The sequence below is a fragment of the Symphodus melops genome (assembly GCF_947650265.1).
Source record: "Symphodus melops genome assembly, chromosome: 17".
Lineage (NCBI taxonomy): Eukaryota > Metazoa > Chordata > Actinopteri > Labriformes > Labridae > Symphodus > Symphodus melops.
In genome coordinates this window covers 16,487,912-16,507,125 of record NC_136707.1, presented here as the reverse complement: position 1 = coordinate 16,507,125, position 19,214 = coordinate 16,487,912, and the positions used below count along the sequence as shown (strand labels likewise).

General features: G+C 40.9%; 2 protein-coding genes across 2 annotated transcripts; both read left to right on the top strand.

The window, feature by feature from the left end:
- Positions 1 to 2,188: 2,188 nt before the first annotated feature.
- Positions 2,189 to 6,975, top strand: LOC306837845 (hsp90 co-chaperone Cdc37). The gene is made up of 8 exons (XM_079365674.1): positions 2,189 to 2,574; positions 2,848 to 3,129; positions 4,144 to 4,249; positions 4,338 to 4,453; positions 5,012 to 5,134; positions 5,709 to 5,891; positions 5,979 to 6,050; positions 6,144 to 6,975. Exons 1-8 carry the CDS (start codon positions 2,467 to 2,469, stop codon positions 6,282 to 6,284), a joined length of 1,131 nt encoding a protein of 376 aa, XP_079221800.1. The 5' UTR covers positions 2,189 to 2,466; the 3' UTR covers positions 6,285 to 6,975.
- A 1,258-nt stretch (positions 6,976 to 8,233) lies between these two features.
- tyk2 (tyrosine kinase 2) lies at positions 8,234 to 18,835 on the top strand. Its single transcript, XM_079365673.1, has 24 exons — positions 8,234 to 8,509; positions 8,989 to 9,190; positions 9,290 to 9,413; positions 9,912 to 10,044; positions 10,145 to 10,308; positions 11,061 to 11,439; positions 11,545 to 11,736; positions 12,047 to 12,204; positions 12,308 to 12,425; positions 12,542 to 12,725; positions 12,825 to 12,943; positions 13,045 to 13,218; positions 13,312 to 13,399; positions 13,596 to 13,723; positions 14,503 to 14,638; positions 15,145 to 15,296; positions 15,390 to 15,540; positions 15,635 to 15,726; positions 15,819 to 16,008; positions 16,348 to 16,466; positions 17,157 to 17,329; positions 17,420 to 17,537; positions 17,926 to 18,042; positions 18,120 to 18,835. Exons 2-24 carry the CDS (start codon positions 9,007 to 9,009, stop codon positions 18,243 to 18,245), a joined length of 3,519 nt encoding a protein of 1,172 aa, XP_079221799.1. The 5' UTR covers positions 8,234 to 8,509; positions 8,989 to 9,006; the 3' UTR covers positions 18,246 to 18,835.
- Positions 18,836 to 19,214: the final 379 nt, after the last annotated feature.

Sequence of the window (19,214 nt, the reverse complement as noted above, 5' to 3'; positions counted from 1 at the left end):
TGCTAAACCATTTATGACTGTTTTAACTTACAGTATGTTTCTGCTGCTTCTGAAGGCTTCTCCCTTTTTGAAGCTTAGAAGCTAAGCAAGGTTCACCATTGCAATAAACACCTGGTTTGTGTTCGCTTAAACATAAAACTCATATGTCTCAGCAGTGTACTCATCCAGACACCTATAATCCCTATCAGAAAAACCAAGAGAATGTAGACCCTCCATAACTTCTCCTGGTTGCGTACATATTTGACATTTGCAGGTTATAGTTTGACCGAGACAAAGTTAGAGGTTACAGATGACCCTAACTGCAATGATACAAATATCTCAAACTGTTTCCCCAACAGATAATTATGAGAAGCTTGTGTCAGGCAATGTGGTAACTGTGTGGTCACTGGAGACAAAATTCTTGTCTCCAGTTGGTCATTTGGGGATCACCTTCGAGCATGACATTAAATATTCAATATGCTTTTCAAAACAGTATATGTGGAGAAAATGCACAAACAAAAAATCAAGTGCCAGCACATTCACTCCAGCACCATGTATATCTGATCATCTACATTTTATTGTGCCCGAGTTTTTGGCAATTTTCTTATACATTTGTCGTGAAATAAATAAATACATGGGTCCTATTCAGAGAAGTTCTCTTCTTATATAATATTCTGTATAAGTCTAAAAGAAATGATCTAGGCTACATAAACTGATACATAAACAACACATTGTGTTAATCGTAATAATATGGGTGACTTGAGAAATCTTTTCAATAGCCATATTTTGATAGACCATTTCTCGGTGTGATCATCGACGACAAAATCTGCTGGAAACCTCACATTGGACATGTACGATCAAAGATAGCAAAGAGTGTGGGTGTCATTAGGCGATCTAGATACATACTCAACCAACAGTCTCTTCTTATTTTATATTATTCTCTTGTTTTGCCTTATATGAGCTACTGTGTTGAAGTCTGGGGCAATACATATAAGACCAACGTGTACATACTACAAAAAAGAGCCATAAGAACAGTTTTTGGTGTTAAGTTCAATGACCATACAAATCCTCTCTTTCTAAAGGCATCAGCATTAACATTTTTTGATTTAGTGAAATTTAAAACTGCACAACTTTTTTATGAAGCAAAAAATAATCTTCTTCCAAGGTCAATCCAAAACTTATTTCACGAGAGGGAAGGGAGTAGACGTTATGATTTAAGAGGTACCCAAAAATTGCAACAGCCAATAGCCAGATCGACTCGCAAAAGTATGTGCATCTCAGTTGGTGGGGTTATCTTATAGAATAGTTTAAATGCTGAGGTCAAACTCAATAATAATGTTCACCAATTTAAAAGGAAGTTCAGATTAGGTGTGTTTGAAATGTATCACAAAGAGGAAAAAATAGGTTAACTAGCTTACAAACAAGATAATTGTATGGTTGAGGGGTTGTGGAGAGTGATTTTGTGTTTCTTGTTGTTTTTACGTTGTATTTATGTTGACTGGGGTTGGAAATCTATAAGCGTTGCTTCAGCCATCCCCCTTTCAAACCTTGTTGTTTTTGTTGTTGTGTCTGTCTGTTTTAGGGTTTGAAATAAATGATTTGAATTGAATTGAATTGACATTTCACATCGCTGACTTGAATGAATGGGCAGGAGTGTACTTCGAGTTTTTTTCTATTTTTATTATTGCAACCTGGAGTGATTCAAGGGCAAATTCCTTTTCATATATAGGACTTTGTTTCTGTACTGGCGCTTTCCCTGCAACAAAGTTGCAGTGGATAAATAAAGTTCATTTGATTTGATTTGATATGATTTGATCATACGTTTAATTTGACTCACATCTGCATTTAAGGATAACTGGAAAATGGAATTAGCATATGAATCCTGCCAAAAATAATTATGAATAAAACTACAAAATGAATGAAATTGATGAAGATAATAAAAAATAGAAAAGAATATTTTACTTTATTTGCATACATCAAATCAATTGCGATGGAGTTTTTTCTAAAACAGAAAACCTACAATCGGATATATATATACTGTAATGTATGTTAATAAACGTGTATCATCAAAAAGAATAAATTGACTTTATTTAAATTGAATTTTGGGTAAATTTAAAAAGAAAAATAAATATTCGGTTCCTACTACGTTGTGATTTGTTTCTATAATGATGAACTCCTTTCCCTCCAATCCGTTGCTGTACGTGTTGATGACGCAATGACGTACTGACGTTAAACGGAAATTTGCAGTAGCAATTCTTCTAGAATTCTGTAGCAGCTCCTTGCTAGCTCTTGCCAGGTGGGTTTGTTTCAGTCTTTTGGCCCAAACGCCACAAACAGCTGAATACAACGCAAGTACACCTTTCTGAAAAGTACAACCTTCTTGTGGTCTGTGTCTTTTTTTGATTAAGTAGGTTAGCTTCGTTTAGCTCACTAACTTAGCCGAGTCATTTTCCAAGCTAACACTGCTGGCGTAGTCGGGTTGTCACCATGTCCAGGATAGACTACAGTGTTTGGGACCACATTGAAGTGTCTGACGATGAAGACGATACTCACCCAAACATCGACACACCCAGCCTCTTCAGATGGAGACACCAGGTACAGATCTCCATACAGTTAGTGAATATTTACCTTGTTGTTATTATATTAGAGGAGGTTATACTTTAGACTTGTTAAATGTTTTGTTATTAGCCCCTGATAGGAGCAGGATACATAGAATATAATTATTATGTAAGATCAACCTAATTATTAATGTTCCTTGTCAATCTGAAACCTGAAAGATATGTTTTGATGAATGCTTGCAGGATCATGGCGGCTGTAAAACTATTGTGTATTTGCTTGTGACTGATGTTTTAATTATGTGTACTTCAGGCACGTGTGGAGCGGATGGAGGATTTTCAGAAAAAGGGTGAAGAAATGAACAAGTCCCTCCGTGAATCCAAGCGTAAGCTGGCAGAGGCACAGAAGAAGGTGCAAGAGCTGACCATCTCATCGACGGATGATGCCAAAGCAGACCTGGTCAAAGCCCAGGTTGAGGAGAAGAAACTGAGGAAGGAGGAAAGGGAGCTGGAGAAGAAGATGGAGGAGTTCAACAGAGAAGAGAAGAAGATGCCATGGAATGTGGACACACTCAGCAAGGAAGGATTCAGCAAGGTGAGGCCGATAACAGGGCCAGCTCAATCTGTTCTGGACCTGCAGTCAATTTGAATAAATTCATCCTGGTAACAAGTATCATCAAATCATTGTATCTGATTGGAAGGTGCTTCAGGCAATTGGGTTTTGGGGGTGTCATTTGTCGCTAGTTTCATGTGCTGTTGCTTTCGTTAAGTGTGGTAGTAGCTCAGTCTGTAGGATCTGTTGGATTTTGTGCTTGAGCACTGCTGAGGTGCCCTTGAGCAAGTGTGTGATTCAGGAGTGCGAACCAGAATTTCAAAATGAATTAATATATTAGTATAATTAGTGTGTATATATATATATATATACATATATATATTTTTTGTTTTTAAAGTGATGTGCCTTGATGGTAGTGCTGCTAGTATATTTAATTGTACAGCTGCAAATTGGTTGTGAAAAGGATGTAAAAAAAATGCAGACTCAGTAACTAAAAGGCAAGGTCGGTAATTTTCAAAAATTTTGAAAGTAGCGTCCTCTCCTTTCTCTGTCTTCACTCACCCACTCCCCTCTGTGCCCCCTCAAAAGCCGCGCCCTCATGCACCAGTGGTCCAGAAGCGGATTGCAGCCCTTGCTTTGAGTGTGGGCTCGTGCATGGAGTAGAGGGGCTTGATTGGTTTATAAAAAAACGAACCGTGATCCGTCATTGTTCAAAGTTTTGACAGACTTACACCTGCTACAGATGATGGATTTAATTTGTTCCTTTTTTTCAGAGCACATTAGATCTTAAGTGTCAGGACATAAAGACAACTTCAACCAAAAAATGTAAAAAGTGTATCTGGAGGAAATTACCGACACTTACCTTTTTAATTGAGAGCCTTGAGTTGTTTTTCTGCATCCATATTGATTGTTCTCAAAATGTCCAAATGACTTGATCTGAAGTATTTAGTATGTGATTGTTTTTTGTGATATCCATTATATGTGATAGGACAAACAATGTGGGATCCCCTTTACTGAAACATGTTGTAATTCTCTACCACTGTCTCTTCTTCTCAGAGCATCGTCAACATTAATCCTGAAACTGCTGAAGAGACGGAAGAACAGAAGGAGCAGAAGCATAAAACCTTTGTGGAGAAAAATGAGAAGCAGATCAAACACTTTGGTGAGGATTACTACCCTCGTTATTCACTTCCTGTTATGAATGGCACATGGTCATCTGTGTTTGTCCTTAACGGCTGGCTGTGCCGCAGGTATGATGCGACGTTGGGATGACAGCCAGAAGTACCTCTCTGACAACCCTCATCTAGTATGTGAAGAGACCGCAAACTACCTGGTCATCATGTGCATTGACCTCGAGGTCGAGGAGGTAAATACTGCCCAACAGAAAGGGAGTCTACGTTTTGCTGGAAGGGCAGCCATATATCACGCAATACACGTTTAAAATGGAAAAGAACAAAAGTTACTGTTATAGGATATCATATTAGAATAATCTTCATTTACCACAGCTTGTTTTCTTTACAAAGTCATTGTGTTCTTGTTTTGATGCTCTCCCCCCCTTTTTTAATTAGTGATGTAAGACAGTACAGTATAAGTGACAGATAAATGTGAGGGTGTGAGAATTATGGGTTAACATTTAAGACAGAATAAACGAGACAAAACGGAAACAAGCAGGAACTAATGATAATGTATTTTGAGGGTGTTGAAGGGCTGTGTGTGTGTTTTGTGTGAACGTGTGTCTTTGTGTTTGGGGCCGTAAGACAGAAGAGGGAGGAGAAAAAATAAATAAATCTAGCAAATTGAAAAAAATATAAAGAGATATTAATTATATACTGCTCCTTAAAATAACAAAAGAGACAACAGTGGAAAGTAGTAACAATAGTGGTAATAATAATTGTTTTTTTGTTTTTTTTGTCTTTTTGTACAGAAACACGCGTTGATGGAGCAGGTGGCTCATCAGACCATCGTCATGCAGTTCATTCTGGAGTTGGCGAAAAGCCTCAAGGTGGATCCCAGAGGCTGCTTTCGTCAATTCTTTGCCAAGATCAAGGTGACTAATTTCGAAAAAGAAATCACTTACAGTCCCGTTTGATCCAAAGATTTGACTCAATAGTCCCTTTTCCACTTTCTGTTTCCTTATGATCCAAAGAAGGCAAACAAGTCCAAATGGACTGAATGCACAGTTTCCCACAAAATTACTGAGTCATCTGTCTGTTCTTTTCTTTCTTTCTGCGGACATGTCATTTTATTTTTATGCACAAACGATGGCGTAGTGTCTCGTGATCGTCTGGTATTAGCGAACAAAACGAAGCTACTCCTGGAGGTGTCCGTGTTACTTTTCCCGACTTGCAACTGGAACGCGCTCAACTCGGGTGTGGCGTCATTCCCAGCTCCTCGAACATTTTAAACCTCTCACCACACTGCTGTGCTTAAAATCACACCCAGGCCATATGAAAAAAGGCTGCTAGAGTGCACCGTAAGAAGTACACAACTAGATGTTAGCAAACGAATGACTGTCCAAACAAGAAAAAAAATACCAAAGATACCCTCGAGCAGTGAGGACAAATGGCCTGCTCAGTGTTGTCACTAATGAAGATGTTGACTGTGTATGCTCACTTACGCAGACAGCAGATCAGCTGTACCAGGATGCCTTTAATGACGAGCTGGAGTCCTTCAAGGAGCGGGTTCGGGGCAGAGCCAAGATCCGCATAGAAAAGGCCATGAAGGAATATGAGGAAGAGGAGCGACAAAAGCGCATCGGACCCGGGGGACTGGATCCTGTGGAGGTGTACGAGACCCTGCCAGCCGTAAGTCCTTTCCGTTCGATGGCGCTCGCATCACTTCTCTTTTCTTCTTTTTTTCAAATCGCTTGACAAAATGTGCTCTGGTCGCAGGAGATGCAGAAATGCTTTGACGATAAGGACATCGGAATGTTACAAGACGTTATTAGCAAAATGGACCCCACGGTAGGTTTCTTCATTTTTCCGAGAACCTCTCGTACAACGTGTCGACATGTTACGTCCTCTGGTTTTAAATGCGATTTCTTTACTCCCTTTTAGGAGGCGAAGATTCACATGAAGAGGTGCATAGACTCGGGTCTCTGGGTTCCCAACTCCAAGATGGACGATGGGGAGGAAAAAGAGGACGATGCCACCTACGAAGAAGTGAAACAGGAGCAGGAAGAAACTAAGAAGGAATGACCAACATTGATCCTATCAATATAAATTGCTTCTGCACATGTACTTTCCCACTGTATTGCAACTCCACCCTGTGTGACTAGTTTGCCAATTAAGGAACAATGAAATAACGTCTTTGAAGTATTTAATGGCGGCTTAAGGGTTTAATGTTCACAAGTACGTCCGGTCAAGAACCGCTATTTGGATGAAATGGCCGTTTGTGTTTTTAGGTCTTTTATTTGTACGGACATCACTGAAGATGCATCTTTACATCTAATTTGTACACACCTGTTCATTTGCTTTGGAGTTCATGTGCACACATGTCTGCAGGCTTCATTTACGCTATCGTTTAAGTAGAAATACATTCTTTACATTGTCCGATTGTGCATCTACTTTTTTTTTTTTTCTTTCCAAATTTAAGGGTTGTGTTCGACTTTGAGGGCTCCATTTTTTAAAGACGGTTATTTCCTGGACATTTTCTACAAACTTGCTCAACTAATTGTTGAATAATATTCAATTACGGAAGATCAAAGTGCTGTGGTAATGTCTTTATACTCGCCGTGTTGGTGTCATTCCACACAAATCATCAGGTTGGCGTTCAAATGTTTGTGAATCACAAGCTTTTTGTTCATTTGGCATGCAACCCGGCAGGCCTTGTTGGTTCTTTCTGAGATACATGAATGATCTTGATAAACATGGATTATTGTTAACATTACGTATTTGGAGGTTTAGTTTTTAAATTGCCATTGCATGCTTCCAATTTTGAAATGTTCCACCTAAACACGTCTCCTGCCTCTACACAACTAAGCAAGGACCCCAGTGCTGCATCCTGACTGTAGTGTCACCCAAAAGCTTTAGGATTGTTTTTTTTATTTTTTTTATCCAGTCCATGTCACAGCTCTCTTCCATTAGAGCTAAAAGTAACGCGTTTGATTATGGGATGGTTGGAATAAGAAATTCTGCACTTAACAGTATGTAGAGTGAAAAGACTCTAAACTGACACAGCCCTGGTTGGCAGTAAGTGAGAATGGTGAACATGTCACATCCCACAACTGAGGTTAATGAGGTCTCTATGCAAGTCCAAAGAGGGAAAACAATCTATTGTGACTTCTGGTGTGAAAAACCAATGAGAGATGTTGAAGCCAATACTTCCTCATCTGCTTGCATGCTGACGGAAGAATTGTGACACAAAATGAAGTCCAATTTGAGCTATAAATACTACTCCATGCTGCTCCAACCTGACTGGTCAAAAGAAGTCAGAATAAGCAGAACGTAAGCATAATAAAGTTATTACCTTAAAAATGTGCATATGGGCGTACACAAGAGTCCTTATAATGACCCTGATAGGGATAAGGGGTTTATTAACACTACTCATTCTCTCCATAATCTAATTAGAAACCTTATTAAAGGATTGAAAGGCTCTGTGCAGGCCTTAACAGTGATTTCTCTCCAGACTGCCATAAGGCGATAAGGCACATGACGAAAGTGTGTTTCTAAGCTTTTATTTTTAAAGTGAACTTGTTAAACAAGACGAGAAAGAGTTTAAGAGCGCACAGGATGTTTCTCTTGGAAAAAGCAAATGAAACACAACATGGACTGCTTAAAAATAAACTCATTCCCAAAGCTTTCATCTGATATATTTGATTATGGACTCGACCTTCTCACTATGAAGAATAGAGAGCCACTTTAAACATCAACTGTTTGGACAGTATTTCACTTTCGGGTTATCCTACATGTCAGTAAATGCCATAAACGGTACAAGATGGAAGTTGAAATTTTCAAATTTTTACTCACAAAATAAGAAACGAGGGATTCATTGTCCTGTATTTTAAACGTTAGTTATTCACACCAAAACTTTAAGTGTCAGGTTTTCTAATATTGCCTACTTGTACCGTGTGTTTTTAATTTTATAATAAATGGGTAGCTATGCTGAAGTGCTTCAATACTCAAACCGAGTGGGAGATAATTAACTGCAAACAAAAAAGTCTCACTTTAATTTGACAGTTTACTCTGACGTTTATTTTGAAAGGTCAGCAAACGCATGTAGCCTACGTGCTGGCGGCTGGAGGTAAGAGGGGAGTATCCGTTCATGTTGGTATCAGGCCTGTCTGTCGTCTCTCACGCAGTTCAAGAGTGTGGGCGGCGAAGGGGAAATACGCAGAGCAGATAATGAAACGAAGAGCTGTGGGAAACTCTCCGTGTGTTCTCTCGGTCTCCATGTAATAAATCGAAAAGCCCGCTGCTAAACGGTAAGGTGCCTTACTGAATAATAATTCACGGATGTCTTTAATATTGTTGACTTGTTTCCTCGTCATGGTATCCGGCTCACAGGGAAACGTACGAGTAATTATATTTCTCGGTCAGTCGATGACGTAATCACGTGTTTAATTCACTTTTATTGATATAAAATCGCAAGTATGTTTTATGTAGAGACAGAGCAGTGAATGTAAACCAAGCCATTACATTGGAAGCCATTACATTATAAGTGAACTTGACTTCATATTTTAATTAATTTAAACGTGTCACGTCTTTTGTCTAATTATGTAATTTACCAACTTAGTGTTTTTGTTTTTATATTAAAAAAACACTTGATGTTGCTTTAAAAGTCGCTGTTGCCTTACCTTTGATTTTAAGCAGCCTATAGGACTTGATTGTCATTGCAACAGATGCAACAGATCCAGTCTTACAAAGTGACGTCATTGATGTTTTTGTTTTCTTTGTGTTTCAGTCATTTGACTGTTCCACCATGTCCAGGAATGGTTGGTCCAAGCATTCAAGGCCAGGGACACATGGAGGCCCAGGTGAGCCTCTCCTCGGACAGGGCATCCATGTGTTCCTTTTCTGGTCAAAGGAAGGGGAAAAATATCTGCTCCACAACAGTGGGCCAGTCACTGCAGAGCAGCTGTGCATCTCAGCTGCAGAAGCCGTAGGTGAGGCTGACATTGACCAAACAATGTTTGAAGTCCTTTTCATGTGTTGTTATAGCCTGCTTTTGGCTTGTGTGTATAACCTGAGTGTTTACTCCACAGGGATAACTCCTCTGTGCCATGTGTTGTTTGCTCTCTACAATCCACAATCATGCTGCTGGTACAGTCCAAACCACGTTTTCAGTCCAGAGGACAACTCCAGCCTCGTACTTCATTACCGCATGAGGTCAGTCAGTTTTTAATACTAACACTGGATGCTGTGATGAATTGCCCCTCAAACTAAACTAAGAATAAAACCCACTGGCACAGCTTTATCTCACTATAAAGACAGTGTTTCCCAGGTCTTTGTCTTAATGTGAATAACATTTCCTTAGCTTAATTCGACATTTTCAGCAAGTAAGTAAGCAAAGAACAGCCCTTCTTTCTTGTGTCAAAATACAAGAGCCTTTCACTTCGCTTGCTTGTCGTCTACCTGTCTGCTCACATAGATCCAGCTGCTGTGCCCACCGCCCCCAGGTACCCAATGAACAAAAGCATTAAAAGAACCTGACTTTGCTTCAAAAGAAATGATGAATACTGTGTACACAAGTCATTTTTCCAAAAGGCAAACAAAGTTTTAATTTAGAATATTCTATGACAATTAAATGACTCCAACGTTGCATTTTTCAGACACATGGAACACACCAAGCATTTCACACTGGTTGTCTGTTTTCCTTGTACCCAGGTTTTACTTTCAGAATTGGCACGGCCTGAACGAGAAGGAGCCCAATGTGTCTCGTTATGCCCTGAAATCTGGAACAGACCATGGGAGCTCTCCACTGCTCGAAATCCCCTCCTTAGAGTACCTCTTCTCACAGGTCGGGGGTTCAGAGTTCTGTGTATTATACTGTGAGATTATTGACTGACTGCACATAATCGTGAATTACCTAACCCGTCCTCTTCTTGTGTCTCCAAAAGGCCAAGTATGAATTTGTGAATGAGGTGGTGCCGATGGAAGATGTGAAGTCGGAAGAGGAGCTAAGTCGCTTCAAAAACGAGAGTTTGGGGATGGCTGTGCTGCACCTCTCACACCAGGCGATGCAAACCGGCTGCAGCTTACAAGAAGTTGCAAAAACAACCAGGTGAGCCTTTTTAAAGGAATGAATGTGGCACATAAAGCTTTGAACTTCTATTTTTTTTTCTACTCAGTTGTATACACAGTTAAAACGATATACTTATGACAGCTAAGGATACCACTCCTCTTATACATCCTCTTATACATTTTCTTAATTAATTTTATTTTATTGTATTTGTGTGGAATTAGCTCTTTAGGACTTGTGTCCACCTCATATTTTTTTCTGAGCAGAAAAGCACTGGCTGTGTGTTCAGGAAGTGATGCGTTTGTTTTTTCGTGAGAAGAGAAGCGCTGCACTTCCGTCCTGTCTCTATGACAACAGTTTGTATGACCAACACAGCTCTGTTAATGTTTCACTGCATGTTTTTTTTTTTATTTTTTTTTTTTAAATGAGTTTATTTCCCAAACAGACACGGAGAGAATGTGAGTACAAGATGGGATATATTTTGAAAAGAATGCCAGTGAAGTCAGGAGCGCGTTTCTGAAACGTGAAAAGATTTTCAACTTTAGCACTCGGAGCGGCCGCACAAAAAAAACGACAGAGCGCTTATAGAACTTATAGGGCACTGCTCTTTTAATCCAGGCCATTGAAAACAACTGGGAAAAAAAAAAAAAACTTGGTGGCTTAAGTTGTTTGGTGAACCTTTTTTTTTTTTTGCTACAGTCTTATCCAGTTTCTCCTTTGGATTATCCTATCTTATTTTATCTTACCTCACTTTAGGATCCTGTTTTTTTTACAAAGTGTTTTCTTTTTTTCAGTTTTCTGCGCTGCATTCCACGGTCCTTCGCGAAACACATTTCAAAAGACAACTTCCTGACAAAAATCCGGATCCGGCGGGTGTTTGCGGAGTTCGTACAGACTTTCCAGCAGCACACTGTGGATAAGGGCCGGCTGGGTGCCCAGGAGATCATGTACAAATACATTTCTACTCTTGAACAATTGGCGCCACACTTTGGCACGGAGACCTTCCCTGTATGTAGCCTGGAACTGAGAGAGGAAGGGGACGGAAGCGGCTCTTACGCTAACACCACCCATGCTCAGGGTGTCACAAAAAACAACTTCCCAGCTCCCATCACACATGAAATAAACGTATCTGGCACCAAAGGGATAAAGTGGAGGAAGGTGTCCGGAAAAAAGGTTAACCAAAAAACACTACTTTGATTTTTATGATTGCTTTCTTTTTGCCGCATGCCTCGTCTGCTACCGATGAAATCATTTCGTCGAATCTGTCTCCCTACCTAGGCGCAGGCGAACTCTTACCTCAGGAATGACTCTGCAAACTACACGAGGAAAACAAAGCAGCAGTGCAGCCCAGCAGAGCAGAATGCAAACGCTCCCAATAAATGGACACCCTTTTGTGATTTCCCAGAAATAACTCACATAGCCATTGCTGGAGCTAATGTGTGCATTAGCACTCAGGACAACCACTGCTTGGTGAGAGTGCTTGTTTATCCTTTTATCTGAAAGCCGCCAGTGCATAAACATGTTTGGTAAATGTGCTTGTGATGGATTAGGACAATTGTAACAGTGTACGTCAGTCATTCCACCGTGTGTGAAGTGCCTAATCATACTGTACAGAAGGCATATATGCTGAGATTCTCATACACTCTCCCATTCTATGTGTTTATCTCTATAAAGGCTTCAGCTTTCAGTATGTTTTGCACATTATGTTTTGAATTTGCATGCATCTGTAGGTGGGAGCTCTGATTGTAAGCTAGTGGTGTTTCTGTGTGTGTGTATGTAGGAGGTTCAGATGAACTCCAGCCAGGAGGCCCGTTCTTTCATCTCCCTCCTGGATGGTTACTACCGGCTGACTGCAGACGCCCACCACTATCTTTGTCATGAAGTGGCTCCCCCAAGGGTAGTGCTGAGTGAAGCAAATGGACTGCACGGACCTCTGCAGTGAGTCCCCCCCCCCCCCTCCTCTTACACATGCACATACAGACAAAAGCAGGCTATTGGGGAAACACGGGGTGTGATATCAAAAACTCTGGTGTGTTTCCAGTGATGACTTTGTGCTGCTGAAGCTGAAAAAGGAGGCAGCAGAAGAGGGAGCTTTCCTCGTTCGTTGGAGCGCTCTGGACTACCAGCGCATCATCCTAGCTGTCCTGAAGAAGAAAGAGGTAAATAACACCCACGCCGCTCTCTGTAAAGTGTTGCAGTGCAGTGATGTCAAAAAAATGATCAGCTACAGTTTGTGTTTTTTTTTTTTTTTTTTTTTTATACTTCTGGCTCACAGAACGGATCCACGCTGAGCCACAAGCAGTTCCGTATTCAGCTCAAGGGTTCCATGTTCTGTCTGGAGGGCTGGGACAAAGAGTTCTCCAGTTTGAGAGAACTCACAGAGAGCCTCAAGACCTTTGTACTCAAGTCTGGTTCCGATAGCTTTATGGTTAAGAAATGCTGTTTTCCAAGACAAGCAGGTTTGTGTTTCGTGCAGCTTCTTATTCACGACATGTGTTGCCGCCGCTGTATTTTGACTCTGTGTTGTGAAACATGTGTCGTTCTCGTTTATGACGCAGAGCGTTCCAACCTCCTGGTAGTGAGAGAAGGTATGGATCATAATGTTACCGCTGAATCCCTGTCCCTGGACCTGACCCAGCTGCGCTTCTATTGGATCAAGGACGGAGACTTTGTACAGGTGACGATGAGACGCGCTTGCCCCCCTCCGTCTGCTTTACCTGACAAGTGTTCTGTTCTCACCTCTGTGACTCACCTCTGGGCTTCGTGTCTATAAAACAGCAACAGCATTTGGGACGTGGGACCAGAACTAACATCTACTCAGGGCGTCTGCTTGTGCGAGGCGGGGGAGAAGATGACGACAACGATGACGAGTTCAACAACAACTCGGCTGACCGCAAAGGCATTCAAGTGGTGCTGAAGATTCTCGACCAAAGCCATAAAGATATTGCATTCGTAAGCCTTCACGTCTTTGAATTGTTGAAAAGCAACCATGTCAACCGTGTTCATGTATTTGACCACTTCTATCTCATGTCCCTGTTACTTTAGGCGTTTTTTGAAACTGCGAGTCTCATGAGCCAGGTGTCCCACAGTCACCTGGTGTTTGTACACGGCGTGTCGGTCAAAGGATCTGAAAGTAAGCGCCCCCAACTTCCACATTTTTCAACTTCTTCCTCACTCTCACGAACAGTGATTGTTGTTAAACACCAGAAACTGGTACCAAGTGAACCGCAGACCAAATGCTAAACCATGCTCTGTTTTAAACAGGATGTTGAGTGTTAGCAACACCGCTCTCTGGAAATCTCAGATTTGGCCCTGTGTTTACTTTACAGATATCATGGTGGAAGAGTTTGTGGAGTACGGGCCTTTGGATGTTTTTCTACGCAAGGAAAAGGCATCCGTGACTCCTAAGTGGAAATTCATCGTGGCAATACAACTTGCCACTGCCCTCAATTATCTTGTGAGTTTAAGTACTGCTTTTTCTGTTACGCAACTTATTTTGAGAGACAGCAGCCAGGTCTTTAAAATGAATTGACACTGAGGTCATTACAGTATAGCACAATGCGTGTCCTGATAGTCTTATGCCTGGTCCATATATAGGCAGGTTTTTTTTCTCAAACCTCCTATTTAAAAAATAATCCCGTACACATTCTCAAAAATGTCTTCAAATGACCATTTCACTTACAAAGTAGTCCATTCAGGCGTTTCTGCTCGTCAACATCGTGGGAGAGTCACTGGACTTTTAAAATGCCAACACATGCAGTACATACACAGTTAGCAGACGTTAACACCAGTACTCGTTTGGTTACGTGAAACCTGCGCACAGTGTGACGTCACACGTCCAAAAATCTGTTTTCCCCTTCCGCACATCAACACCTTAAACGAAGTTTCTGAAAATCTTTCCTACAGGAAGGAGTTTTCAGTGACCTAAAACGCCAGCGGCCAAAAAACAAAAGAGTAGCCTCTGTTTTCATAGCCGCCTGCGTGTAGACGAGGCCTTACATTCACAGTCAGCTGCCTGCAGCTACAGTATGAAGGGATGACACGTTTAGAATAACAGAAATGGGTAGTGCAGCGTTGCATAACAAGGCTTTAGTTTGAGTTGCTTGCAGAAATGATATTAAATAAACTTATGTTCAGATCAAACGTCAAAGTTCATTTTTATCTTGATGCATAATGTCATGGACAGAGTCACCAAACAAGATCATAAAAACACAAATGTCATTGTCATCATCGTAGGAGACCAAACGTCTGGTTCATGGAAACGTCTGTGCCAAGAACATCCTGGTGGCGAGAAGGGGTCTGGAAGAGGGCACCGCTCCCTTTGTCAAGTTGAGTGACCCGGGAATCGTCCTGAGCGTCCTCTCACGAGAAGGTCAGTAAATCCAGGTGAAAGTCTCGAGCTTCAGGCAGACTTTAGTCGTTTTTTTGTTTTTTTGCAGTTTTCGTTCTCTTCTGCCTCAGTTTCATCAGATATATGAAACAGGAAACATCCAGCAAGACCACTTCTGGTGACATATTTCCTGTTGTCTGACAATTTTTTCTCAAAATGTTTCAACATAGTCTGTTCGAACTCTGCTTCGAAATCTTCTGTCAGCAGTCATCTCTCGTCTATAAACAACAATTAGTAAATAAGAACCCAGAGCTGATGCAGTTAAGTTTGGATTATTTTTAAGGTTGCTAATATTAAATGCAGATGCTTATCGGGTAAACATTTTCTATCAAGTCAAGGTAATTTTAGTGTTGTTTTAGGAACCCTGTCAAATGCATATTTTCAGTTGAGATTTTCTTAAAAAAAAAAAGAAAAAAGGGAGAGCTTCAGATGCTTCCCTTTCACACAAAGCTAACTGCTTGCTAACTTCTGCTCTATGCACACTGCAGAGCGTCTGGACCGTATTCCATGGATCGCCCCTGAGTGTATTGACAGCGGTACACCCGTCGGCAATGCCTCAGACCAGTGGAGCTTCGGTGTCACGCTGCTCGAAATCTGCAACAACGGCGACCTCCCAATGAGTGGCAGCACCTTGTCTGAGGTAGGCACTATATGTCCTTCTAGCAACCTCAAGCTGCAGCAGCCTGTTTGGTCTCTCCAACTTTGAATTGAATATCTGACCCCCCCCAAACAGAAAGAGCGCTTTTATCAACAAAAGGGCCGACTAGCTGAGCCGTCCTCCCAGGAGCTGGCCAGCTTCATCAGCATGTGTTTGACCTACGAGCCTGTCGAGAGGCCTTCGTTCCGCACCGTGCTCAGAAAGCTGACGGAAATTATGATCAAAAGTGAGTCCGAACTTGCTTCGCAGAACTCTTTCGACTGATGTCATTGCATTTTGTGGCTTTTCAATGTTTTTTTCTTTTTTGCTCTTGCACACAGATCCTGATATCTCTCCAAGTGAAACTCTTCCTGATGCAGACCCCAGCATGTTCCATAAACGCTACCTAAAGAAGATGAGGGTCTTAGGGGAGGTGAGATTCACACATAACAAGTTTGATTATTATTATTTTTTTTTTTTAATGAATCCTGGAGAGTAATCTTTATCCTCATGTTATTTCTGCAGGGTCACTTTGGAAAGGTGACTCTTTACCTGTATGACCCTGCCAACGACGGGACGGGAGAGCGTGTGGCGGTGAAGGCACTGAAACAAGAGAACGGCCAGGTGCTTGACGGCTGGATGAAGGAGATCGAGATCCTGAAGTCCCTTTATCACAGCAACATTGTCAAGTACAAGGGCTGTTGTACTGAACTGGGTGAGTCCTCAGCTGTCATCTATTTGCTTCAAACATATTTATTGACATGCCGTGCTTACGTGTGCAAAGGAGTACTCACTCAATACTTGCTCAGCTTGCAGCGCTCTGGAGGATGATTCAGGGAATTGATTTTCGCTCCCTGCAGTTTCTCTGTAGATATTGAAAATCTATCCAAAGTGCAACTCTGCTTCCATTGTGTGTCAATATTTTGAGCTTTCAACACACGGCATGCTGCGCACCACAGCCGGATCAGCACCGGGTCAGACAACAGGCCACTGTTGCCTTCAGAAAGGGATGAGAATTAAAAAGATTGAGACATTCTGCGCTCTCTGTTGACAGGCGGACAAGTGGTGCAGCTAATAATGGAGTACCTTCCTCTGGGGAGTCTGCGAGAGTATCTACCCAAGCGTAAACTGGGTGTGCCGCAGTGTCTCATGTTTGCTCAGCAGATCTGTCAGGTGAGTAAAGTGTTGATTATCATCCACATTTCCGGGTGTTGCTCCAAACAGACATGGCTCCAATTCATCTTCTAAATGTTTCCACTTCAATTTTCCTCTTTTTTTAAAACAATATTTAAGACCATACAATCCCTCATACTCTTTAAGACATACTCAGCAGCCTTTTTTTCCTTTTTCCCATAACCAACAAAGAAATGGGCAGATGGACATTCAAGTATGAAGCTCCTTCGGACTGGAACAATCTTACCTTCAGTATAAACATAAGAACAATAAACTCACTTTACCTTTTTAAGAAAGCACTACTCTGTGTTTTACAAAATCATGCTCCTGCTTCTAACGCCCTCTTGCTACCTTAACAATATATATTTATCCTGTTGATTGTATATAATGTATAATGTACCTTTGATGGTTTTGTGAGGTTGCTGTGGGCGGAAGGGTGAGCAAGAGCCTTTATGTGCGTATATTGTATGTAACTGTGTCTGTATTCACTTGTACTGATTGTGTTTTTGTATTGAAAACGAGATGGGCCATCTCAAGGGGCTATCCGTCAAATGAACAGAATTTGGAACGTGTATTTAAAGGTCTGGGTTAAAGGGGGGGGGGGGGGGGGGTCAACAGCCATGTCAGCAGCTGGGTGAAGCTGTGAGGACAATGACTCTCTAATTCAGCTCTCTGTTGTTTCTTCTCCAGGGAATGGAGTACTTGCACTCGAAGCGATACATCCATCGAGACCTAGCTGCCCGTAATGTCCTAGTAGAAAATGACGGTTTGGTAAAGATTGGAGATTTTGGCTTGACCAAATACATCCCTGAAGGGGAGATCTACTACCGCGTGCGTGAGGATGGAGACAGTCCAGTGTTCTGGTAAGCTCACAAGGCAGAAGACAGTGTTGTGCAATGCTTCGCTCCATAACTATTGCCATTTAACTGCATGTTTTTGTCTGTACTCTACAGGTATGCCATTGAGTGCTTGAAGGAGAGCAAATTTTCTTTTTCCTCGGACATTTGGTCGTTTGGCGTCACGCTGTATGAGATCTTTACCCGCTGTGATTCTCGCCAGAGCCCTCCAACAGTACGTCAAAACTGCACATATCTGTATCGGAAATGTGTTGGGTATTTCTACAGTCCTCGCCTCAGTGTGTTGGTCAATGTGAGGATGGCCTTTAGCTTTAGCAGACGGCTGTTCCGTCATGAGCCCGGGTGTGCTGAAGATATCTGCCTGTTAAAGTGCAGCTTAATGATGGATTAAGCTGGGCCCTTGTAATATAGCAACGAGTAAGGTCTTTTACCTGCTTTTTGTAAACTTAACAATCTTTTTACCTGCTCTTTTGCAATGTTAACAAAGCGTAAAGTCCTTTACCTGTTTTTTGTAAAGTGACTTGAGATTACGCTTGTTGAATTGAGGCTATAAGATTGATTGATTGAATGTTTATTTACCCTTTTTTGTTGTTTTATTGTAGAAGTTCTTTGAAATGATGGAAATGATGGAAACACATGGACAGATGACGGTGATGCTACTCATAAAGCTCTTGGAGAAACAGCGGCGATTGACTTGTCCCAAAGACTGCCCACATGAGGTAATATAACAAGCCGCGTCAGTGAAATTCACTTTTGCATTACGTGTTGTGTGACCTTTTTTAATGGTTTCCAACAGGTGAAGGTGTTAATGGAGCAGTGTTGGGCCGCAGATCCTGCCCAACGGCCATCCTTTGGATCCCTCATTGAGAAGTTTGGGAGTATTCGTCAAAAATATGACTTTTCTTCGGCTCAGATTTGCTGATCGGGACTCCCTGGTCTCTTGTGATCACCACTGTAGCAGCTATATATGAATATAGGGTAGCTAATAATGTGTTTGCCTGCTGCCTTCATTTGAATAGTTATCTTAAACTGCAGGTTCCTTTTTGATAAAAGCACACAACTCTCCTCTCGTATGTGATGTTGATGAACTCTATGTAAATAATTTCTTGGTTGATGAGTTTACCGGGGATTATATAAGATTAAGTGTCAGCCTGTCTTTTGAAAGTCGTATGTATTAATAATTTCTCTGCTTGTAGGAATGTCTTAAATGTTTATGTTTATCTTTGTAAATATGTTTCTTAATCACATGTTTAATTTGGTTTTATTTTATATATATCAAAACAACAACATAACAGTCCTTTGAAATGTTATTTCTTTGCATTATTTAATACTTAAACAGAGTCTTACAGTGTTGTTCAGAGTTGGCTGTACAGATTTGTGTTGCCAAACATCCTATGTGCAACACTTCAAGACTCCTATCGACAACTAAGCATCTCTATCTCTAACTATAATGCATAACAGATCTAGAATTGTCTTTCTTTTGTATTATTAAAAAGAAAACCTTTAAACAAATCAAGTAATTACATGTTTTAATCAACTATACACTTAAAGAAATATTAACTATACCAGGAATGTTGGTGGATGCATTTAGTAGAAAATTATTAATATCAGTGTCTTTTTAATTGTATTTTTTTTAATGTTTTAAAATGGTTTTGCTGTGTCTTTACAATTATTCCAGCCACCTCTATAGTCGCACAAAAACTGATGACAACGAATCCATGAAATCAAAAGTTTAAATCATAGACTGTAAAAAGGTTTAAATCATAGACTGTAAAAGATTTACTTTATATGTTTAAATCATAGACTGTAAAAAGGTTTAAATCATAGACTGTAAAATGGTTTAAATCATAGACTGTAAAAGATTTACTTTATAGGTTTAAATCATAGACTG